Source organism: Myotis nattereri, assembly GCF_964212035.1.
Source record: "Myotis nattereri genome assembly, chromosome: 12".
NCBI lineage: Eukaryota > Metazoa > Chordata > Mammalia > Chiroptera > Vespertilionidae > Myotis > Myotis nattereri.
In genome coordinates this window covers 16,993,764-17,020,050 of record NC_138087.1, presented here as the reverse complement: position 1 = coordinate 17,020,050, position 26,287 = coordinate 16,993,764, and the positions used below count along the sequence as shown (strand labels likewise).

The window sequence follows — 26,287 nt, the reverse complement described above, 5'->3', positions numbered from 1 at the left end:
CAGGAGACCAGGAGTTCGACTGCTTGGGCAGTGCGGAACATGGCGGGCGTTGGCAATGCGGTGCTGGCAGCAGGTGGTAGTGGAGGCGCTGCTGGCCCCGATAGGCCCCGACGAAAGCAGGACCACGGCAGGATTGGTGGAGCAGGTGAGTGGGCGGCGCAAGGCCAAGGCAGGTGCGAGCGGGGGCCCAGGTGCTGCCCAGAAGCCAGAGGTCAGCTGGAACCTGCCCTCCCACGCCAGATGCTCGCATTTCTATGGCCGGCCAGGCCTAGGGACTGCACCCATGCAAAATTTCATGCACCGGGCCTTTAGTGTATATATAATTAAGCCAGCTAAAAAACACAATCCCTGAAAGTTTAGTGTCTGAGGAAAATCCTCGTAGAATATTTGGAAAGCATGGCTTATACATAAAATACATTATAATTGTGAGCAACTATAAAAACAACAGTTCGAGATTTATATTTTAGGAAAAAAAACCAACAATTTATTTTAAGTTAAGCTTCTCTACCTAAATGTATTTTGGTATCAAACAACTACAATTAGTGATGGGGTAAAATGCATCCATAACTATTATTTACAAAAACTATACAAAATTAGATTAATTATAACATTGACTTATCAAAGCTTCCTGAAATTAATTTTGCTTTTGGAAAAGTATCAAAAGTCTTCAAATTCAGAGTGACAGTCTTTATTATTTTTAATTCATGGAATTATAGCACATCAGATCTTCAAGCAAAAACAACAGACAAACATCTCTATGATAAAATATTCTCCTCTTCCTGATAGCTTGGAATGAAAATGAAAACGTGTTCCCTTTTTAGTGAAGAAAAACACTTCAACAAAGTGTCCAATAAAAATCAAACACCTATCAGAATGGCTTGTCTATTGGAACTAAAGCTGGGCAACTACTCTACATTATTAAAAACTGACTTACATTAAGTCCTTTTTTTCTTTATTAAGTAAGTTTTTCTCAGACATTTCAGATCTCTAAGCCTTACAGTAAAAGATGTTACTCGGTTTTTACTAATAAATCCATAACCATAGAAGGTATATATCTTCAAGATAATACATATTTTCAAGGTGCATATGAGCATAACTAAAATTCTTAAATTGTTAACAAATCTAGGAGCACTAATTTAATATTTCATTGCAAAATATAGGTGGTCTTAAAAGCAACATGCTTAGTCAATTTTTCTTAAGCTTTTAGGCTTGGTACCAAAATATTTAAAAATTAAGAAAAAAATTACCATGACTCTGCTAATGGCTTTTCAGATATTAATCTGCAGACAAGCTAAAATACTTATCTAACAAAGTATCCAATTATCTAACAATATTTGTCATGAACTCAAAAAACAATAACACATATATAATATAAAAGTAACATCAACAAAAATAGTCATAGGTATTTTAGGTCTAGATTGAGTTTATCTAACAAGGGTTACATGAGAAATATCATGTAAGACCCAAATAAATTTCAGATACAAAGTCATATCATGTGGCTTTGTTCAAACACACCTAAAATTCAGGTTCAAATTAAATAACTAGGCTGGCTTTTTTATATCACCAGCTTTCATCAGGGCTTTAATGGCTCTTGCCCTCATCTCAAGTTCTAGCAGCTCCAGCTGCTGTGCAGAAGGCTGAACATCTTCTGGTGGAGGAACAGTTAGGGTAGCTGCTTTGGGCTCCTTTGGGCTAGACTCTGCCAGTCCCAGAATCTCATTCACACTTTTCTCAATGTCTTTCTCCAGATCATCTATCTGACCAGCTTCACTCTGGACTGTATTTTCTGGGACCTCAGGAGCAGACGCCTCTTCATTGCATGGGCCTTCTATGTCGCTGTCATAAGCATCTGCATTTATACTGAGAACATCACTATCTTCCCCTTTGCCTGTAACAAACAAAAAAAGTGGGAAAGAATCATGTAATCTGATTGCCTTAGTCAAAATTTCCTTTCTATTTATGCTTAACGGGCTTCTTTGACCCACACCTCCCACCATGGAGTCCCAAACATATTCTATAATCTCCCATCCCACTGACTCCTCCACTTTGAAAACAGATATAATTTAATGTAAACTTTAATGTATTTTTCTTCCAATTTAAAACATGTAAGCATTGGGAAATTTATACCATCATATGGAGTTCTGTGATCTTTTTTCCTAAATAAAATACGTAAAACTTTACACCACAGTGAAGCTTCTACATTACACATTGAAAACTGACATTGGAAACCCTTTGGGGACAGGGTACTGCTGATTATTGAAGCAAAATTCCACTCTAGAAAGAGTTTAAAATACTTTGCTTTACAAACTACAAAAAAAGGGGAAAAATCGTTAGTAAGCTGGACCCCATGCACATTGCAATTACCCCAAATCTTTTCATACGCTTTTCAAGCACTTTGTTCTAAACCAATAAATTAAAAGAGAATGCCCAAGGCCATTTTCTAAGATAAAATACGTTTTCATCAAGAGGATTTTAATTAATAAAGTTAGTACACCATAATTTTTTAAAATGCATTTGTTATAAAACTTCTATAACTGATGACAAGTGAATATAAATGCAGATTATAGCTCTCAGCCCCTTGGGCCTTGGACATCACTCAAATCCAGGTGTCATTTACAACTCTGAGTGCTCATTTATACCTTCAATTTATTTATATTTTAAATTCTAATATATTTTAAATGTTATGATCCCCAAAATGTTAACTTTCTTAACTTCCTTATGATAAGGAAAACTTATTTACAAAACAGGTTGATCAATGAAGAAATTCTGATAATAGAAGGGATCAGCTTCAAAAGTCAAAGAGACATCATTCAGAAGAGGTATTTTTCATAATCCAAAGGACACAAAAGGACCAATAAGTAAAAGTTACATAAATGCAGACTATAATTCAATATAGAAAAGTTTTACCAATTAGATAATCAAGATGATACGGAGGGGATGAAGCAGAAAGCGTTAATGACAACAATAATGATGGTAGAAATAAATACAAGAGCTAATATTTATTGAGCACTTACTATTACTAAGCACTTCTCTATAACTCTTTTATGCCAAGATAATATTAGACACTCGTAATTATTTTATTTTATTTTTTTAATTGTTTTATTGCTTAAAGTATTACAAAGGGTATTACATATGTGTCCTTTTTTTTCTCCCCACCCTTGACAATCCCCTTAGACACTCATAATTTTTATCCCCATTTCATAAATGAGGAAACTGAGGGGCAGAGAGTTTAAGTAACTTCGTTCACAAAACTAAAATGGCAGAAGCAAAGTCAAACCTGAGTATATTTTGAAAATCTATGCACTTAAACACTCTATTCTGCCTCCCAGATCTTAACAGAATCAGAATGATCACAAGCTTCACAGATCAGAATGTTCGTTCAGGCTGAGTATATCTTCTTCTCATAGGTCTCTTAAAGCCACCTGAATAAATACAGTATGTAAGATACATAGACCTACAAAGTATGTGTAAATATGAATAAATAATAAGAGAATGAAAAGACAAGCCACAAACTGAGAGAAAATATCTGCAAAGCACATCTGATAAAGGAATGAAATCCAAACTAGAGAAGAACTCTTGAAACTCAACAATTATAAAACAAACATCCCACTTTAAAAATAGGGAAAAGATCTGACGAGACAAGTCACCAAATAAGATATATGGATGGCAAAGCATGAGAAGAAAATCAACATCATATGCCATTAGAGTGTTACAAAATAAAACTAGATACCATTACACACCTATAACAACAGCCAAAATACAAAACAATGGAGCACCAAATGCTAGCAAGAATTTGGAACAGGAATTCATTCATTGCTGGCGGGAATGCAAAATGGTGTGGCACTTTGAAAGACAGTCTGACTGTTTCTTACAAAACTAAACTTGGTATTTACCCAGAGTTACAATTATGTCCGCACAAAAACCTGCCTACAAATGATTGTAGCAGCTTTTATTCATGACTTGGAAGCAAACAAGATGTCCTTCAATAGGTCAGCGGATAAACAAAGTGCAGTACATCCAGACAATGGAAAATTATTTAGCAACAAAAGAAATGAGCTATCAAATCACAAAAAGACATGGAAGAACCTCAAATGCACATTGACAAGTGAAAGAAGCCATTGTAAAAAGACTACATACTCTGTGATTCTAGCTGTATGATATCCAGAAAAGACAAAACTAGACAGTAAAAGATGGGTGGTTGCCAGGAGTCCAGGGGAAGGATGAAGAGGAGAAACTATACTCTAATGGTACTGTAATGGTGGGTACATGTTATTATAGAGTTATCAAAAGCCATAGAATATAAAACCCTGGGAATGACCCCTAATGTAAACGGACTTTAGTTAATAACAATGTTTTAATACTGACTCATCAATTATACAAATTTTCCACACTAATGCAAGATATTATAAGGGAAACTGGGAGAAGAGGTGGTGAGTGAGTATATAGACACTCTAAAGCTATTTCAAAAAACTAAGAAATAATAATTTTTCCTTCGGATTTGTGGTCTGTCGCTCACCCTTCCTCTCTCTTGGGCCACGCCACACTCCCTCTGCACACTCATGGGGGAGATCATGCCCAATCACCTCACTTTATTTTGTAACACTGTTTGGCCACAACATAAACTAGATAATAAGTCTCAATGGCTTGAAAACAGAACTTTAAATTTTATCACACTGAGCAATTTAGAAAATTGCTGTCACTGCAATGGAAAATGATCAGAGATTCCGTACGTCCAGGCCCTTTTCACCCTTCAGTCCCAATCCTCTCTCGCAGTCCTGCTCTACCAATTAGATCTTTTATTATTATTATTAATAAACTAGTAGCCCAGTGCATGAAATTCATGCACATTAAAAGGGAATTAATTGCCCTAACTGGTTTGGCTCAGTGGATAGAGCATCAGCCTGTGGACTCAAGGGTCCCGGGTTCGATTCTGGTCAAGGGCATGTACCTTGAATGCAGGCACATCCCCAGTGGGGAGTGTGCAGGAGGCAGCTGATCAATGTTTCTCATTCATCGATGTTTCTAACTCTCTATCCCTCTCTCTTCCTCTCTGTAAAAAATCAATAAAATATATTTAAAAAAGGGGGGAAAAAAAGAAATAATAAATTTTAAAAAATTAAAGTCTGTTATCTGTAAGCTCAACTTAAATCAATAATATGATGTGGCAACCAAAACTGATAATTAAATCATAAACTAATGGTGAGGGATGTGTAAAAGGGTCAGGAACTGATAACAAAATCTGATTGCAAGCCTAATGTTGACTATCTTTCCTTTGGTAGGAGCACTTCTACACAAGAAGGTACTTTTCCCAATGAACTAGATAAAAGCAGAGGATTCAGAGGGGATCCAAACATTTGATGAAGGTTTGGAGTTTGTGACCGCCAAAGCAGCTGCCCTAAGAGTATGTCTAGGAGCCAATGAAATAGAATGTTTAAAATGGGTATAAATAAAAAACACAGAAACACATGAAAATTAACACTTCTCTCAAAATACTGACTCAAATTATTTGTAATTTCATTCTTGACAAAACACGTAAGGCATTATGCATCTAAAAGCCTTGCCAGTTTAGTTTATTATTTTTTAAATCTAGAAAAGTATCATATTTAATTGCAACAGAGGGGCTTTCAAAGGGTACAAAAACAGTGTGGGCTAACAGCCAAAGAAAATGTAATTTTCACCCTTTCATTTAACTACTACTCATAGAAAGAGACAAATTAAAAACCAGAGAGTTAGAAAAAAATTAGATTTAAAAACACAGGGAGATCCTGGACAGTGTAGTTCAATTGGTTGGGAATCATCCTATGCACCCTAAAGGTTGCCAGTTCAATTCTGGGTCAGAGCACATGCCCAGGTTGTGGGCTCGATCCCAGGAAGGTGGTTCAGGAGACAGGATTTATGTCTCACTCTCACTTTGATGTTTCTCTCTCTCCCTTCCTCTCTCTCTAAAAATCAATTAAAAAATTTTTTAAAAATAAAATAAAAGGAGGGATGATCCCATTTGGTGTTACTGTTGGTAATAACGTGTGAAAAGCTCAAAGGAATGAGAAAAGAAATGTAAATTCTTAAGTTGCACTGATGGTTACACCACTTTTTGCTTCACCAATTGCCGAACTGGACAGCATTTTCCCAGAACAGTGTCTGAAATCCTTTAAAGAAGTTAACTCCTTTTGAGAAGCTGCATTCTGTGAATACAGCCGATCAAGGAGGCAACTAGGGTTAGGAAGAAAGGAATTAGACTCAAACTTTACCAGTGGTACATATGCTTCTCTGCTTCCAACACCAGGCAGCCCTGTAACACTTTCCTCCCAGTCTCCCTCAGCTTTCTAGCGCTCATGCCTGCAATATATACAAAGGAAGAGGCAGCACAAAACATCTGCCAATCCAGAGAGTTACTCGGCAGTACGTACATGGTAAGCATGGAAAACTCTTAGCCTACCAATGCTGTTTAATTAGCTGATAATCTTTATTCTCTTCTTTTACAAAGCAATAAAAGTTTCTCTGGTGGCATTTTTCTCTACCTTTTAAATTTTATATAAATGTATTTATTCTTTGAGCTATTGGCTGTGAAGTTCTTTTTAGCAAAATTCAACATTAAAACTGCAAATTCATTTCTTTTTATTCTAGTCCCTCTACTTACTCAGTTTTGCCTCCCCTAGTCAGTACTACCTTAGAACAGCAATAACAGCACCAACAGGAAAGAAAATTAATTGGGTTTTTCCATTTATCCCTCACTTTAAGGATTCAAATGGTCTCATGTAGTTTTATATTTAATACCTTTACTAAACAATGGCAATGTTATTTTACCCCCCTTTTAAAAATATATATAATTTTTCACTGAGAGATGAAGGGAGAGGCATAGAGAGAAACATCGATAGAGAGACACAGCTGCCTCCTGCAAGTGCCCCTCACTGGGGATCGAGCCTGCAATCCAGTCATGTACCCTGACCAGGAATTGAACCATGACCTCCCGATTCATGGGCTGATGCTCAACCACTGAACCACACCCGCTGGGTGCATTTTTTCCTTATTAAAAGTCTAATTTTCAATTTCTTAAAGCTCTTATTAAGAAGATAATTCTCAAAGATAATTCACTAACTCATGAAATAGAAGGCCAAAATATAATTGCATGAGGCAACTACGTTTTTTAAAAAAACTATTATGTCAAATTATAATGCTGTATATCTGAAACTTACAAAATGTTATAAAACAAGAGATTTTCAATCAGTGAGCTGCAAGGATTTTTAAAGCATGCAATACCTGACTATTTAGTCAGGGGCACTGACCTCTTTTCCCTTAGATTGTCAAATAAAAAAATGACAACAGCCAACACAACAATAGCTGTCCAATGTGAATAAATGAAAATTATACCTTTTTCTTCTGTGAGACCGGGGAAAAAATATAATCTTTTTGGTGTGCCGCAGAATTTTAGTAATTAATATATGTGTGCCATGAGATGAAAAAGGTTGAAAATTGCTGTTAAAAACCAATGTTATCTGAATAAAAAAGAAAAAGTGGCCAGATCCGAGCATAAGCACAACAAAACTCTGCCTGAGAAAACTAATGTAAAAGATTCAGAATATGATTTATACACGCCTTATTGATTTCGATAATTTTATATGCCATATGGTTGCATATTTATTTTTATGATTATACTCATATGTATGCATTCCAAGGAACCATCATATAATTTAAAGACATTTTAAATCAAGTATCTTTTCCTCTAATAGAATAACAAAATGCAGTTAGAAAGAAATTGTGTATTTCATCCTGCTTCCACTAAACAATTTAAGAAACCAGTTATTACGCACTCTTCCCAAGTGAAGACACTGCACTAGGCACTGGCATTTACAGAATCTGAAGCTAGAAAAGAACTTCCAGATCCCGGCCAAACAGCCAGACATTTACTCAGTCAGCTCGACAGCAGCGCCACCAAGTGGCCGTTTACTATAACCTGCTTTAAAACGCCTTCAGCAACAGCAATGTATTTCAGAAGGCAGCCCACTGCATTTTCTGTTACTTGTGATTATTTGAAATATTCAAATGATAACTTTATCTGCTGGCCCTATTTTTATTCTCGAAAGCAATATAGATCAAGCCTAATCACTCTTCCATTTGGCAGACCTTCAAATATTTTCAAGTGATTTCAACTTATCTTCAACCTAAATACCCACGTTTAACTTAGGTATTTCTCATGTATAATAATAAAAAAAAAATGTATCCTGCCCTGGCCGATGTGGTTCAGCGATTATAGTGTTAGCCCACATACCAAACGGTCTCCAGTTTGATTCCCAATCAAGGGCACACACGTGGGTTGCAAGCTGGATACCATGCTCCGGTCCTGGTGCATGCAGGAGGCAACCAATCAATGTATCTCTTTCACAATTATGTTTTGTTTTTGTTTTTTCTTTCCCTTTCTCTTTCTCTCTCTCTCCCCCCCCCCCCCCCCCACTCTCACTCCCTCTCTTCCACTCTCTTAAAAAAAAAATCAATGGGAAAGTATCTTTGGGTCAGGATTAAAAAAAAAAAAAAAAGTTTTACCCTAACAACTTCCAAGGACAAGAGCTTAATTCTTGAAGTTACAAAGTAGAATAATTTTCAAAATTACTCATATTCCCCAATTGTAAACTTTACAGCAACAAATTGAATATAAATCATTATTTTAATATTACTGAATGTCTTAAGCAAGTTTATTTAGATAAATAATAGAAAAACTCATTAATATTAGCAGAGATTTGATATTTTAAAAATATTTTCTACCTTTAACAAATAGTTTTTATTTTAATGACAAAACAAATAACTAATTTAGGAAATTTATATAAACCACTATTATTTTAAAAGCTGAACAAAATCTTTTCAATAATACAAGCCTTGAAATCCTCCAGAAATTAACGTAAGATGTCAGGCTTGCATATGTATATGTGCATGTGTATACAAACATAGCTATGCTAAAGACAAAAAGCAAAACTGTATCTGGTGTTTCTTCTACAACTGCCCTCTTGCTAAAAATGAATGACTCAGGAAAATAACCTCAACAGAATTTCTATTTTACTACAATACCAATCAATCCCCAGTAGATTATATTTATATTTCAATAATGTTTGCACATGGAAGGTGAATCTTCAGATATTAATTCTTTATTAAAATGTGACAGAAGTCAGAGTATAATCTATACCCATCTTTAGCAAAACCAGTTTTATAAATGTTATTTCCTATCAACAAAATCAATAAAACCAGTACTAAACAAAGAAATGCCAATTTCAATTTAAGTAATTCATAGTTACTTAACAATATTTGAATATTTTAGAAGCTGAAAAAAATGAAAATGTAATTTAAATACCTGTCAGTATCATACACCATTAATAGGTCGTACAGTAAGATTTATTTTATTCTCAAAGAGCAAAGGGAAAATTCAATGCTGCTTTACATTTTGGTCTACTGAACAAAGGGTTACTTTAGTAAGCAAGCTTCAATGAATTTTCTTAAACAGCCAAACTGTTAAATAAAATGACAATGCATTCACAAAAAGCATTATATTGTTTTTATTGAGCTCACTGTGAGCAAGAATAGCTAGCTGTGCAAAAAAAGTTAGAGAAAATATTAAATCAATTTTGAAAGTTTTGCATATTAAAAATAGGCCACATTAATTCATTTAGAAAAAAGGCAATAATCTGTATTGAGCCTACCAGAATTTCTATTTCCAAGCAAGTTACTTATTAGCTGGTTCAGATTTCAGCTATACAAATATTTATCTGGGACAAGCTCTACATAATTGAATCGTCTAGGTAATTTATGTTTATCCCATTACACAATAAAACATTTTATATTTTAATCATTTTTGTAGACATTTTTCTAGAAGACTTATTTCCCTGCTTCCTTTAAAAAAGAGTTGAAATTCAGTTTAACCATTTCCTACAGATTTGGTCACAACATGAACCGTATTGCAAAATGGAACTAATGTGCTCTGATCTCAAGGTTTTTTCACCTCTACTTACTGTCACTTACTGATGATCGTGTGTTTTTGACAGTTCTGCTGCCTCAGTGAGAACTGAAGTGGCCTAGAAAACCTCCTATGCATAAAAGCTTTGTGGTATCTGGCTACTCTGAGTCCTTTTTCTCTCCCTCTTTGTCTCCATGGCTGGGTTTCAAATGACTGAAGTTACTGAAAGAAAACCAAAGCAAAACAGGCTGACACTGGGAAGGGAGTTCTAATGACTCCAGGTGCTTGAACATGGAAGCAGAAAAACATCTTCCCTTAGAGGGCGGCACTGGCTACTTTGTACGAGGTCTCCATTCTTTCTTCCCTAGAATCAGCCTGACCACTCGTTTTTTTCTGTCCTTTATATGACATTCTTCTCTCCACAGATGGTCTAGCTAACCTCCACACTGCCTGCTCATCTGATGCAGAGTAAAAACAAAGGCAAAAGCAACGGCAATGTTGTCCAATTACACAGATAAATGGTGCAAGAGCTATAAGACTATGACTACATTTTATGAAAGTGATGTGTGCTTTGCATTATTTATATATGGCAAATAAATGTAAATGAAAACTATGAATCTGAGTTTACGTCTGTGGGGGGTGCTCAGTAGTAGTCAGAATACAAAGACATAGTTTCGTCTGGCTAACAAAAAGAGGACTTCTGAAAAGCAATGGTATTCTCAAGGTCAATCAGAAATATTTATAAACTCAACAGTACATAAGTTAGAATTACAGAATATCTAGGCTTTGTTCCCTCTATATATAAATTGAAAGAATCACAAAATTCATTATCCAACACCTTTTCAATTTGTTAGTTAAGCATTAGTAACAGACCACAGATAAAAAAAATTCTGCCTAAATAAATTGATAACCTGATTCTCTCCATGAAATAAGTTCTTATAACTCAAGTTTCAAAAAAAAACTATTCTAAGTTATGAAAGATTAGTTGCTTACATCATAAATATTACAATCCTCTTGCTGCAAAAGGTTATCACTGCTCTGAAGTATTTTTAGCAGGAAAAAGGAAAAATGTGATTTTTGAGTAATAAAATTTTATTTTTACTTTCAATTTTCCCATTGAGGATGTGAAGAAACAAACAAAAAATATGTATCTAAAAGATTAGCCCTATTATCTACTTGGCTCAAATAAACCACAAATTGCCACTTTACTTCTGGTAAATGGTAATGTCAAAAAATACCGATTTATAGAAAACAATAAATAAGGAAGAAAGTAAAAAAGGACAAGACATCTCTGCAAAAAAAGAGTAAGTTATCCCATAAGATTTCTTTTTCCACATACAAACCACAGCTACCAGTTAACATCTCTCTGATATCTACAACTAAGGATATGTAATAGAGATCATCAAATTAAAACTATTGAAGACGACAACTTTCTGGTGGCCTCTGTAACTACACATCACTAAGGCAGAACCACTCTGGGGCTGAAGGACTCATGAAATAAAGGATGTATTCTTTACTCTTTTGATCTTGAATCAAATAAACTTTTCTGTCATCTATCTGTAAAATGAGGTGAGCTGAAAATGTATTCTTAGTGCTTATAATCTTCAGGTAAATGCTATATAAAAATTAAGTACTTGATTCATACCTTGTTTTAATTCCAGACCTTCAGGTTGCTTGTTCTCTTTCAGGGATGAAGAAGAATCTATACAGATGTCTTGTCTGAGGAATAAAAATAAATAAGAACAATTGTTAAAACTACAGTCAATCAAATAATATTTACAGCTCAATATCCAAGAATTAAGTTAGACACTTGGAAAGGCACATTGAATGTTCTACACCCCCAGGGTACCATTTAGTGCAGCGGTCGCTAATCGGTGGTCTGCGGACTACTGATGGTCCGTGAGGTCCGAAAGGTTGGGGACTGCTGATTTAGTGTACTCTGGCAACTCAGAAACATGTATACAAGGGTCAGAAAGAGCAGCTCTAAACTACCACCAATTTAAGCAGTATACTTCTCTGTGAAATCAAGGGGCAAACCTGAAAGGAATGTGGAGAGAACTTTATAGTTAAATAAGATTTTACCTAATGAAAGCATTAATCTACATATCTTCCTTTAAGAGGAAGTGTTTGTTCTTACACAGTCATGATGGACACTGAATTCTTCTTCTAAACATATACAACTGAATTTACAAAAAATGATTTGAACAAAAACATACTATAACATTACCGTTAAAAAAAGACCAGGAGCATATGAAATACACTAAGGACACATCACCCATGCAATATTCTAGCTGAGAATGTATAACCCAAAATGAAAACATTGATTAAAGATCAATGTTATAAAAGACAAACATCCCAGGATAAAGGAGGATAAAGAGTCATAAAAATTAATCGTTATATTTGACATGAGACTACTGAACTAGAGGGGGGAAACATTGTAAAGGACATTTACTAAGTCAAATGACGAATTAAAATACCAATGGTAGATTGGATAAAAGTACTGTACCAATGTTGAAATACTGAAGTTGAATTAACTACAGTTACACTATATTGTGGTTATATAAAACAGAATACCACCATCCTTAGGAAAAGCACACTGTAGTATTTAGGAGTAAAGTATGTAACTTAGTCTCAAATATTTCAGGAAAACACACACCTATATAAAGAGAAGGTGTGCAAATAGGATAAAATGTTAATGATAGGTAAACCTAGATAAAGAGTATATGAACGTTTCTTGTAATAGTCTTATCCTCGTGACATTTTAATAAGACTGAAATTATTTCCAAACAAAAAGTTTTAATAGTGCAGCAAAATGAATTATTTTATACATTATTTTATTTTCTCTGTGAAAGTCCCTTGGATTTCCATCAAATAAAACTAAATCCCTCTATAAAAATTCTCTGCTTTCATAAATAATTTACTTTAGTGCCCAAAGTGAACTTTTATAATGTTCTGTTTTATCTTAAGGCTGTTGAAGAAACTCATCAATAGAATTTCAGACAGTAAGTCCAGTGCACCACCTTGTGTCTAAAAAGTGAAACAGTAGATGATTTTATACCAGTATTATCTGAAGTTGAAAAAAATTTCAGAAAATAGTTTGGAACTTTAAAATCTAGTTAATTTTTCCAAGATGCAGACTTTGAAACTATAATTATATACAACATTCAGATTTCTCTAATACAATTTAAATATCTTCGTCAAAAAGTGTGAAAGGCAAGATATATACAAAAAAAGGAAATGTCTTAAAGTATAAGAAAGCTACATGTACATATGAAGTATTTTTTTGCTAGTTTTATGAAAAATTTTATAAAATTTACCTCTAGATGATAAGAAAAACTAGGTGTTAGAGTTAGGAAAACTAAAAATAATTTATATTTAAATGATATTTCAATAAAACAGTTTAAAACTACATAAGAATTTTATAACAACGGACAGAGAGAGAGAAAGGGGGAAGAGAAGGAACACTGCTAATTCTGGTTCGGGTTAAGAATCTTGCAATGATATTTTGTACCTCTTTCCATTAAGAAAAAAAAAACAAAAAACCTCATTTTTTTATTTTTCTAATTCCCTTCTCTAACCTGCACTGCTCCTTCTTAAAGAAGCTTAATTTACAATTTTGGCCTTGAATTATAAGTGAGTCCTATACCGATCTCTGGAATTTAGTGCTGAAACCAGTATCAGTCCAAATTTCTTTATTTTACCTCAAATATAGTTCCACTCTTGATCCTTTCTATGACTCAATGAATTTGTTTTTTAACTCAGAATAATACACTGAGGAGATCTGCAGAACTTAAGAACCACAGGTTTAAAAAAATTTTCTAAACAGAAAAAGAAAGTCAATTTTGTGTTAATGATAAATACTGGGAGGATAACTAAACAGAAGGATAAAGAAACAGGACCAAACTAGCCAGATTCTTTCCATTTTAATTTTTTTAAATAAATAAAGAAATTGTGTGTGTGTGTGTATTTTATTGATTTCAGAGAGGAAGGGAGAGGGAGAGATAGAAACATCAATGATGAGAGAGAATCATTGATGAGCTGCCTCCTGCACGCCCCACACTGGGGATCAAGCCTGAAACGTGGGCATGTGCCCTGACTTGAAATCAAGCTGTGACTACTGGTTCATAAGTGGGCACTCAACCACTAAGTCAAGCCGACTGGGCCACAGCATTACTTTTAATATGAATCCATAGGAAAAAAAAACAGTCTCAACCTACTCACATAAGCCATTTCTAGTTTGGGCTTATTTAAATTGCAAAAATATGAGTTTGAAAAAATAGCCCTCTGTATTTATACTATGTGCCCCCAAATTTTATTGTTACTTATCCCACAGCTAAGTGACAACTTTTTAGAAACGCCTCTTTGAGTTTTTCCAAATCATTCAACTTTCCTGTCATATAGATACTTCATCAGTCCATACATTTAACTAAAATTATGCAACTAAGATAACTGAATTGGAAACAAACATGAGTGACTCTTGGTAAGCAAACAGTTCAAAAGGTGAGAGAAGTACACAGGAGGATTAGAGAATTAACAAGTTTAGTGCATTGTAAACATTAGTGAATTTATTTTTCAAGTGAAACAGTAAGGGCAATTACTACAATGAGTCAGGTAAATGTTAAAAAAAAAATTCAACTTCAAAAAATGATGAGGGAATAGCTGAAAAAAAGGAAAAATGCCAGCTAACATCCAACCCAGTGCTTGAGCATCAGGATGAAACAATACGCTGACAGCCCTAACCGGTTTGGCTCAGTGGATAGAGTGTCGGCCTGCGGACTGAAGGGTCCCAGGTTCGACTCCGGTCAAGGGCATGTACCTTGGTTGCGGGCACAATCCCAGTAGGGGGTGTGCAGGAGGCAGCTGATCGATGTTTCTCTCTTATCGATGTTTCTAACTCTCTGTCTCTCTCCCTTCCTCTCTGTAAAAAATCAATAAAATATATTAAAAAGATTAAAAATAAAAGAATAAACATCTTAATTAACTATGCTGTTCTTTCATTTTAACATCTCTAAAGTGCCTAAACTTACTATAAACAGCAGTAAACAGCAAGTTACTCATTTTAAATGGTGGAATAACTTGTAGACCATTTAAGAAACATAACTATTACAAATCATTAAAATCTAGTATATTGTAACTAATAATCAGCACATTGTAAGTAGCAACTTGTTTTAAATGACATCAACTTGCTCTTTTCAACCACTTATATTTTAAGAATACTCATGATGCCATTTTAAGCAAAAGCACTGACATTTCAGATTTACAAAATGGATGATTAAATGGAGATTTAAAAATAATCCCTACCAAAAATTTTTTCACTTCACAAAACAATTCCTTGTGAAATTTTATTTGCTATTTAAATAGTCTAGTGAACATGAAATGGTTCAATTTATATGTGTTGCTTAAAATTCCTAAGACCGATTTAGGAATATCTAATTTTTTAAAAAGTTAACCACCCAAAATTGGCATTGAATGAGTATTTTAGAACATATCCATCCTCTGCTAAGAAAGTAGCAGTAACTAGGAACAATGGTTTCAGGACACTCCTGCTCTGTGGTGAGCTTTATTTTGAGAACCCGGATTTTAAAATTTCTTTCTCTTCTAGAACTGTGACATTATCTCAACACTGCTTATTATCTGTTGGGAAATACAGCTTTACTTCTACTGACATCTCCCTCAGTATCACTTACTAAAAGCATATTAATTTAAAATTCATAAAAAGTTATTAGAGCAATTCTAAAATATTGCTAAGATTTCCCTAAAGTGTTTGTATTTTTATTCTTTATACATAAAACTTCAATCCTGATTATTTTATTGCGCTATTCAAGACTTAAATTTCATTATAAACACATTCCTAAGAGCATAATCACCTCGCATTATAGGCCAAGTTAATACCTGTTCTCATTTTTAGTGCTATTTTAGCTACAATAAAACTTCTTTTCCAGCAGCACATCTACAAATGGAGATAGCACCTAAACCCAGGCCTCCATATCACAGTATTAACTTAAAATTGTTATTTTTGTTAAGCAACTGTCATAATCTGTAACATTTGCAAATCTTGTCACAATACCTAAAAATTTTAAAACACTACGAAATCATTAACACTAAAGATTTTAGAATACCTATATACTGTTTTATAAACTTAAGACATTTGCTTACTTAAGGTGAACTAGTTAGATTCACACAGGTCTCCTTCTTCCTTCCTGATCTCAATTAAATTGCTCTCCACTTATTTCCTTAACTCAGCAATTTTTAACCTTTTTACATCTCATGACACATATAAACTAATTACTAAAATTCAGACCAAAAAAATAGGTATAATTTTGACTCATTCACACTGAATGGCTATTGTTGTGTTAGATGTTGTCATTGTTGTGTTAGCAGTTTTATTTGACAATCTAAGGGAAAAGAGGTCTGTGCCCCTGACTATGTAGTCAGGTATCTCATGCTTTAAAATTTCTTGTGGCACACTGGCTGAAAACTGCTGCCTTAACCAGATCCAAGAGGAGTTTATCTATATTCTAGTTTTTACAAAGACCAAGTTAATGGATTTGTTTATCCTTTCTGTTTTCTATTTCTTTAGTTTTAATGTTTACCTTCATGTTTCATTTCCCAATTTCCTTTGGTTTGTTAATTTTCTAATTCCTTTAAGATTTGTACTAAGTTCCTGGACTAGCCACAAAATGTATCTAAATCAGTGATGGCGAAGCTTTTGAGCTCGGCGTGTCAGCATTTTGGAAAACCCTAACTTAACTCTGGTGCCGTGTCACATATAGAAAATTTTTGATATTTGCAACCATAGTAAAACAAAGACTTATATTTTTGATATTTATTTTATGTATTTAAATGCCATTTAACAAAGAAAAATCAACCAAAAAAATGAGTTCGCGTGTCACCTCTGACACGCGTGTCATAGGTTCGCCATCACTGATCTAAATCTTTCCTTTAAACTCAGCTTTGTGATATTGACATTAACACATTGCGTACCGCATAGAAATCTCTAAGACATACGCCAGGGACCGCACGTTTTTGGGCAAACTGCATGTTATTTAATTCATCATAATGCACTTTAGGTGTTGTTTTTCAATAATTATAACATTTTTATTTACAAAAACAAACAATTAAAGTTCCTAGTACTTTTTTAACATATGGTACTAAGTAAAACATTTTCCTCTATGAAGAGGGACCAAACAAAATTTACATAAGTATCTAGATTCGCTCCTTTTTCCATGGGAGCGAAACACGAGAAAACTCCTGAGCGGTACGAAATGTGTTAACAGTCAAATGGGACACATGAACTGTAAATGGATCCTGGACCAGAATCAACCACATAATTAATTAAAATAAATAAATATACTATAAAATAATTTTTTTAGTAATTGGGGAAATTTTACATGACAATACATTTAATGATATTATTTTAATTACTGTTTATTTTCTTATGAGTGATGATCTTGTGGGAGACTGTCCTTATTTTTAGGAAGTGCATACTGAGTTGTTTAGGCATAAAATTTTACGACATTTACAACATATTTTTAAATGGTGTATGGGCTGAAACTGTTTCCCTCCACCTCAAAATTCCAATATTCAATCTCTGACCTTAGTACCTCGGAAGGTGACTGTTTTGGAGACACACCCCTTACAGTGGTAATTAAACTAAAATAAGGCATCATGGTGGGCCCTAATCCAATCTGACTGGTGTCCTTATAAGAGATTGGGGCACAGGGCAGGGCCGCACACACACAGGACATCCACGTGAAGAGGCAGAAAGAAGATGGCTATCTGCTAGCCAGGGAGAGAGGCTTAGAAGAAAGGAACCATGCCAGTACCTTGATCTTGAACTTCAGGCCTCTAAAACTGTGAGAAAATAAATTTCTGTTGTTTAAGCCAGCCAGTCTGTGGAATTTGCTACAGAAGTCCTAGCAAACTAATACAAATGGCCCTGAGGGGAAAAATGAGAAATATACAAAGAGAAAGCAAAAACAGAAAATGTTACTGTTGATGAATCTAGGTGGAGAGTATATGGATATTCATTATATCAATCTTTCAACTTTCATGTAAGTTTAAAATTTTTCCAAAATAAGTTTGGGTAGGAAATTTCACCAGAAATGTGTATATGTGTAAAATTAGTTTGGTAGCGCTGCCACCGGCTTACACAACAGAAATTTATTTCTTACAGTTCTGGAGGCTAGAAGTTATAACAGGAAATGAAATTGTCCTTTTTTGGTGATACTCGCCCTGTAATATTCTATTAGAGATGACAAAATACTCAAGATTTCAGGTTAACTATGTACTACTTATTTATGCTACTGCCACTGGTAAACTCTTATTTGTGCCACTACCTTTGCAAAGAGAGATACAAGTCAGTCTTTGGCATTTACCAAAAAATAATTGCTTTAGTCAAAAATCATCAACAGATGCTAAAATTAGTAGTGACAGAGCAGAATTATCTAGAAAAAAAATTAGCATGCTGTTTCAGTCAGTGTTCTAAAACTTTAGGGATTTTATATCATAACTAGAGGCCTGATGCACAAATTTCATGCAAGAGTAGGCCTTCCTTCCTCCAGCTGCTGGCACCGGCTTCCCTCTGGCACCCGGGGCCTAGGCTTCCCTCGCAGCCCCGGCTTCATCCGGAGGGTCGTCTAGAAGGTTGTCCAGAAGGACATCCAGTCTCATTAGCATATTATGCTTTTATTATCATAGATAATCCAATTATACATATCTATATAAAATAAACCACCTGATGATCGTATCTGTGAGATGAGGCTATTATTGCCTAATGTTAATAGGTATGAAGAAGAATTCAGTGAAATAATGTTCTAAGTCATTAACATAATGACTGATAGACTAAGTACTTAACAAATAGTGGGTATCACTATTCAAATTCCAAATGAGAGATATGATTCTGCTTCAAGTTGGCATTGCTGTATCTTGAGTAGCTATTTAAAAAAATCACCTTAATCCTGAAAGCAATAAACTTCATCCTTATACATACCAAAAGAAACCAATCATTACAAGTAAAGTAAATCAATCTTTCTATACTGTTTAATTATATAATACACAGAAAAATAATCATTCTTCAGGTAACAACTCACCAAAGGAGTAACAAAAACACTTTAAAATGAAAAAGTTTTAACTTACTGACTGACTAAATCAGATCCCTTCTTCGAGCCATCATCTGCCTCCTCTTCCATATCAGAGTCCATACCATTGTCACCTTATAAATGAAACAAACTATTAAAAGCATGCTTATAAAATGTCACAATAATTTAATTTTAATCATTACATAAAAAGTGTCATCTTTAAACATGATGAAGATCAAAGAACTTTAAAGTTTATAGGTAACTAAGAACAATGAGATTATAAAGCAGAAAATAAAATATTTTAGGAAAAAACTTTGCTTTCTCAAAAACCAATTTTATAGTATTTTGGGTAAACATTTTTTATTTCATTTTATTACTGTATACAAACTTATGCTCTTACCTATACCCTTGAGATGGAAAAACCACACATACATTAAAAAGTCTATTCTTGAAATGCTATTCTGGTATATAAACTATATTTCTCTGAACAAACAGAAGTAAAAATACTTTTCAATGATTACACAATAATAAAATTAAAGTAATATTCAAGTAAGAAAAAGAACACCTCAGGATTTATTTTGAATATAATATTAACTAAAAAATTATCAGAATGGAGACATATGTATTCTTACCCTCAAGAATCTTCAATATTTTTTTTTCAGATAGGAGTTCTAACTGTTCTTGGCATAATTTTTTAATTTCTTCTACTGAACAGTTCTAAAAAACAATGACATTTTAAAAAATGCATTTATGTAATATAATGGCAATGTAAACTAGGAAGCAGCAATCACTAAAAAGTCCAGTTAGCAAAACTTTACAATAAAACACATTAAAAGCCATGTGTTTTTAATCCTTTCCTGGGATGAAATCTGAAAAACTGACAGTTAACATGTGAACATTATAATTTATAAAACTTGATGAGAATTTACAGTCATGCTATCAGGAAAAAACAAACCAAAGAGTAATCAGGAGCCCAGATATTATCAACAGCATTCTAGTTATGTCAGGTAGTTCTTCTAAAGGTTTAAATATTCAAATCCTGGCTCTCTATCTTACATATATGATTTTGAGCCTAACTTGTCCAAACCCTATTTCTACAACGCTAAAATTAGAATAACATGTATTACTCTGAATAATTTTCAGAAACAAATACATGAAAACATTTGTAAATTTAATAAAATATAAGCCACTACCAAACATCATTGAATACTGTTACACAGCAATGTATTATCTTTTTTCGTTTGTTTATTTAAAGTGTTACAAATAGTCTCCTTTTCCCCCCATTGACCTCCCCCACCCTCCCAGCACAGGCCCTCACACCCCTGGTGACTGTGTCCATTGGTTATGCTTATATGTATGCATACAAGTCCTTTGAGTTGAACTCTTACCCTTCCCCCAGCCCTCTTCTGCCTTCCCATTGAAGCACCAAAAAGAATCATTATACCTCTAACTTAATTACTAACAATGCCTGCATTTAACAGAATTATTTCCAGAAGGTCAATAAATTCCTTACCTAAGCACACTAAATTCACCCATTTTTTTTTCTTGGCAAATTTTTACATACACAAAGCCATTTATATAAACTCCCTTTTCTATATGTTTTTAAATAGCTTGTTTTAGTTGAAAGCATCCAATTATAATTTACATTAAGTAAGCCAACTGCTACAAAAAAGGTGTGTAATTTCTTTATATGTGTATAGTCTGGTAACATATGTAATGAAGTACCTTTAACACGTCAGGCAGCATTTTCTGTAACTTCTTCTCGCCGATGATACAGAAGCACTGCTGAAGCATTTCTTTTTTGTCTGATATGTAGAAACTAACTGGTTTTAATGACACAGTCAGGTCCAGACCACCTTCTTCAAGATCACTGTGCTCTGCCAAGAATAATTCTTTTTCCAAAGTTGGTAAAAGATATTTGGCTTCCTAAAATTAAAGGAAATTCAAGAACCATTACATAATACTACTTACAGTGTATGGAATATGTACATAACATCACACATATTCATTTAATAAATTCTTCATTAAATATTCCAAATTCTTGGTTTACATAGATTATTTATCTAAAACCATAGGAAAGAAAAATTATTTGCTCAGTATTCTCTGAACTTACTCTCCACACCACAATTATCTCATTAAGTTTATATTAAGTAAAGAGATAATATCTTAGGACACATAAATATACTCAATATTGAATGATTTCCTACAATTTTAGTCTTCTAAATAACTGGAATGATCCTTCAGTTGGCCATTCATCCAAAAGTTTTATGTATGTCTTGTCATTATTCTTAAATTGATATAGAAAACAGGATAGCAGCAAAAATATTACAAATCACAAATATTATACAGTAATGTATTACTGCTTACTGGGAGCTATTATCACTTTTAAAACTATCATAAAATTTAATCATAATCAAAGTAATCAAGTAATTTAAGACACTTCTGTCAAATCTATCCAGTCTCTCCAAATCTACTGCCATAATCCTGGTCCAAGGTACCATTACCTTTTGCCCAGATTACTTCACTAGCCACTTAAGTGTATTTGCTGAATATAATCTGAGGTCTCTCCAGTCTGTTTTGTATAATGTTACCAGAATGGATTTTATAAAATGTACATAATACTCATCTTTCCTATTTATAACCTTTGAATGACTTCCTACTGCTTTTAGGGTAATATGGTCTAGTTCAGGGGTGGGCAAACTTTTTGACTCGAGGGCCACAATGGGTTCTTAAACTGGACCGGAGGGCCGGAACAAAAGCATGGATGGAGTGTTTGTGTGAACTAATATAAATTCAAAGTAAACATCATTACATAAAAGGGTACGGTCTTTTTTTTTTTTTAGTTTTATTCATTTCAAACGGGCCGGATCCGGCCGGCGGGCCGTAGTTTGCCCACAGCTGGTCTAGCTAGTCCTTCCTGCTCATTCTTTGTGATTCAAAAACAACAAACTTCTTTGAATTACGCAAATATAACCTGTTCTCCCTTCACCTCATACAGGCAGGACTTCTGTACATACTGTTCTTCTGCCTACAATAATCTACCCTACCCCCATTTCGCATACCACACACACACTATCCTTCCAAGACTAACAAATGCAGATAGCAATTCAAAAGTCATTTTCCTTGGAAAATCCAAACTATGTAGCTCAGGTAGATTTCTTCTTTTTTTTTTCTAATGAAATGGTTTAAAAATCGGTTTCTAGCCCTGGCCAGTATGCTAAGTGGTTAGAGCATCAACATGCACACCAGAAAGTCTCTAGTTCGATTCCTGGTCAGGGGCATGTACCTGGGTTGCAGGAAACAACCGAACAATGTGTCTCTCTCACACTGATCTTTCTTTGTCTCCCTCCCTTCCACTCTCTCTAAAAATCAATGGAAAAAATATTCTTGGGTAAGGATTAACAAAAAAAAAAATTAAAAATAATAATAAGTCGTTTTTTTAAAAACCTACTTAGAAGGATACTATAATTAGACGGAAAAAGTAAAGGAGGTCAACTCTGGTTCTAATGGCTTACAAAGTATTTCAAATGTTAGTAAGAATGTAGAGAAACTAGAACCCTCACACATTGCTGGTAGGAATATAAAATAGTGCAGCCACTTTGGAAAACAGTTTGGCAATTCCTCAAGAAGTTACTGTGTGACCCAGCAATTCCATTCCTAGATATATATCCAAAATACATGTAACCACGTCTGCACAAAAACTTAAGCAAAAAAACATGTACACAAATGTTCATACCAACGTTATTTATAATAGCCAAAAGGTGGAAGCAATCCAAATGTCCATAAGTGACAAATGGAATAACCAAATGTAATATTATTCAGCCATAAAAAGGAAGTACTGATATGTGTATCAACATGTATGAACTTTGAAAAAACAAGCTAAGTGAAAGAAGCCAGTCACCAAAGACCACATACAATATGACTGTATTCATTATAAAATGCCCAGAACAGGGAAATCAATAAATCTATAGAGATAGAAAGTAGCTAAGTAGTTGCCTAGGAAGGGAACAAGGTGAGGGTGCATCTTTGAAACAGCTAAGATGTACACATAGGGTGCTGTTTCTTGGGGAGAGGGTAAAAAACATTTTCACATTGAACGTAGTGATGACTGCGCAACTACTCAAAACAACTGAACTGCACACTTGAAATGGGTAGATTGTATGGTATGTATTTCCATAAACTGTTACAAATAAATACATAAATAAATAGGAACTCAATACACAATAAATATAATGGCACTCTTGGAATTTTGAAATGTTATCTATATGACTAACATAATTTCTTTTTTTTCCTTCACAAATACACTTACTTCTTATTAGAAATGGGGTTTAGTTCTGTATGCAAATGTTTACAACTTAGCATTATTGGGCTGAGCATCATGATACAGAATACTAAAAATATGGAAACTATTTTAAGATATCCAAAATTGAATCTAGAGAGTGTGGGAAAACTGAATACATCTGTAACTATCATAGAATTTGGAAAATAAGAGTTAAGAGCAAAAAAAAAACCAAACTACTAGACACAGAATGATGTAAGCTGTATAGGTCAATAGTCAAGTTTGGACAAAAAAGGAAAGGCTCTCAACTCAATCCATGAGGCAAGCAGAATTTTGATACCAAAACCAGAGAAGATAACAAGAAAAATAAAACCCACAGGCTGCTTTAACTTAGGAACATAGATTGAATTAAAAGTAAAAATACTGAATTCCAGCCAAGTACAACCAAACCAACAAACCAAATACTAGTAGGTATCTCGAAGACTGCAAGGATAGTTCAATATTAGTTAATATATCAATAAAATTACATTATCTGATTACTGAAGGAAAACTATGTAATCATCTCAACAGAATGCCATAAAAGCACTGGATAAAACTCTACAATCCTCATGGAACTAGGAATTGAAATTTCCTTAATCCAATCATATTTATACTACAAAACCTATGGCAAATACTTATTGGTAGAATATTACAAATGTCCCCACTAAAAAAGAACTCGTACACAAATGCTCATAGCAGCATTATTCATAACTAAAGACCTGGTGCACAAAGTCCAGGAGCTCCGCGGGGAAGGGGGGGGGGGGGGGCTAAGCCGTCAGTCGGACATCCTTAGTGCTGCTGTGGAGGTGGGAGAAGCTCCCTCCACTGCTGCTGCGCTCCCCCTGTGGGAGCACACTGACCACCAGGGGGCAGCTCTTGCGTTGAGTGTCTGCACCCTGGTAGTCAGTGTGCATCATAGCAACCGATTGTTCTGCTGTTCAGTCGATTTGCATATTAGCCTTTTATTATATAGGATTATTATATAGGATAGCCAAAAGGTGGAAGCAATCCAAATGTCCATAAAGTGATGAATGGAATAACCAAATATGATATTCAGCCAAAAAAAAGAAGTACTGATATGAGTATCAACATGTATGAACTTTGAAAAAACATGCTAAGTGAAAGAAGCCAGTCACCAAAGACCACATATGATTCTATTCATTATAAAATGTCCAGAAGAGGTACCCAGCAATTTCACTTCTGAGACTCCAATCTAAAGTAAAAGTAATTCTTGCACATGACACATGTACAAGGGTGTTCACTTTCGTATCATCTCTGCAATAGCAAGAAAACTGAACGCCTAAATATTCATCAATAAAGATACAATGAAATATTAGGCAGCCATTAAAAAAAGAAGCAATTGCGTATATAAAGGCCCCTCATCCCAACAACGCAGCCGTATTATCCAACTCAATGGGGGCGATGTCACAATAAGGCTTATATGTAGAAATTTAAGTTCTCACGTCTGGTAAGAATAAAGAGACTGGGTATCAAACTATTAATGGGTGGTGGGAGCTTCTTAAAGAGCGCCTGCCACGCTTTCCCCTTTATTTCTGTGTGGTATAAGTTTTAAGTATGTATTTGTGCACACCTTATAATATACTATTAAGGAAACGATTTTCTTAAAAACAGCGCTATCTTGGCAGGTCGATGGAACATAAAGAACATGTCCCTTAGAGCGTGGGCTGCGGACTGAAGGGTCCCAGGTTCGATTCCGATTCCCGTCAAGGGCACATGCCCGGGCTGCGGAGCTTGATCCCCAGTGGTGGCTGCAGGAGGCAGCTGATCCATGATTCTCTCTCATTATTGATGTTTCTATCTCTCTCCCCCTCTTCCTTCCTCTCTGAAACCAATAAAAACATATTCAAAAAAATAAAATATACCGAAATTAAATGTTAATTTAAAAAAAAAAGAACATGTCCTTTACGTAGTCAGACACTGGACACAATTCTAGACGTTGGTAACCAACTGTGACTGGGCAGACGTCCTTAACCTCTGACGCAGTTTCCTGGCCTCAATGCGGAGTTCATGGCCACCTGTTAAAGGTGAAGCTGTGGAGAGAGGCAAAGCGAGGCTGGCACGGGCGGTAAAGGCTGGCTCTCTACTCGTACTTTTTAGGGAGACGGGAGGCCACAGGGGTGAAGGGAGCCAAAAGCACAATCACTCCGTCACCCGCAAATTCAGGGACCTGAAGTTTGAAACGTGGGAGCGCGGGGCGCACCGGGCCGTGGGGACACGCCCCTCCGCGCGGCGGAACCTCGGCGGCCAGCGCTCCCCGACAGTCACCCGCATCCTCCCCAAAACGCAGGGCGAGCAAGGCGAGCACGCACCTGCGGCGCCGAGCCCGGCACCCCGGAGGCCGAGTCCGTGCTCCGCCGCTTCCGGCGCTCGCCGCGCTCCGGGCCGCTGCCCGCGCCCGCGCTGCTCCCAGGGAAGCCGGCGGTCCCGCCGCCGTCGCCGCCGCCGCCGCCCAGCGAGGCCACCAGGTCCGGCGCCGCGAGCGCCGCCGCCGCCTCCTGGCCGCTCCTTTTGCGCCGCTTCTCCCGGGAAGACTTCTTCCCCGTCATGATGCTTGAGCTGGAACCATCGGAAAGCCCGCCGTCTCTGAAGCCACAACCTAAACCTCACCCCGGCCACCGGAGCGGGCGCCGGCGTCGCAGTGTGGCGTCACTTCCGGCCCCGTCGCAGACGCGGTGAGGCGTTTCCGGAGGCGGTGCCGGGACTCACGCGCCGCCTCCCCTCGTCGCGCCAGTGTGTTTGCCGCGGTGTTGAAGTTTGTTGTTTTTTCCTGCGCGAAAGCCGGATGGTGGAGTTTTCCATCTGCCTTATTGAGACTAGTTTTTAGCCGTTGTCAGTATACAGACACACTGCTAAACCTGTAGTTTTTGATTCTCCAGTTTCATTGCTCTTCAATTTTTATGGCCCAAATAGCATTTTAACAAAGAGAATTTA

At 35.5% G+C, this 26,287-nt stretch overlaps 1 protein-coding gene across 2 annotated transcripts; it reads right to left on the bottom strand.

The window, feature by feature from the left end:
* Positions 1–672: 672 nt before the first annotated feature.
* CAAP1 (caspase activity and apoptosis inhibitor 1) lies at positions 673–25,902 on the bottom strand (the record flags this gene model as incomplete). 2 transcript variants are annotated; one of them, XM_081104155.1, is made up of 6 exons in its annotated part: positions 673–1,888; positions 11,583–11,656; positions 19,076–19,151; positions 19,650–19,734; positions 20,743–20,943; positions 25,666–25,902. In XM_081104155.1, 6 exons carry the CDS (start codon positions 25,900–25,902, stop codon positions 1,542–1,544), a joined length of 1,020 nt encoding a protein of 339 aa, XP_080960281.1. In that variant the 3' UTR covers positions 673–1,541. The 2 variants fall into 2 exon arrangements, with proteins under 2 accessions (XP_080960281.1, XP_080960282.1); XM_081104156.1 differs by having other exon boundaries at positions 20,842–20,943.
* Between the last annotated feature and the right edge of the window lie 385 nt (positions 25,903–26,287).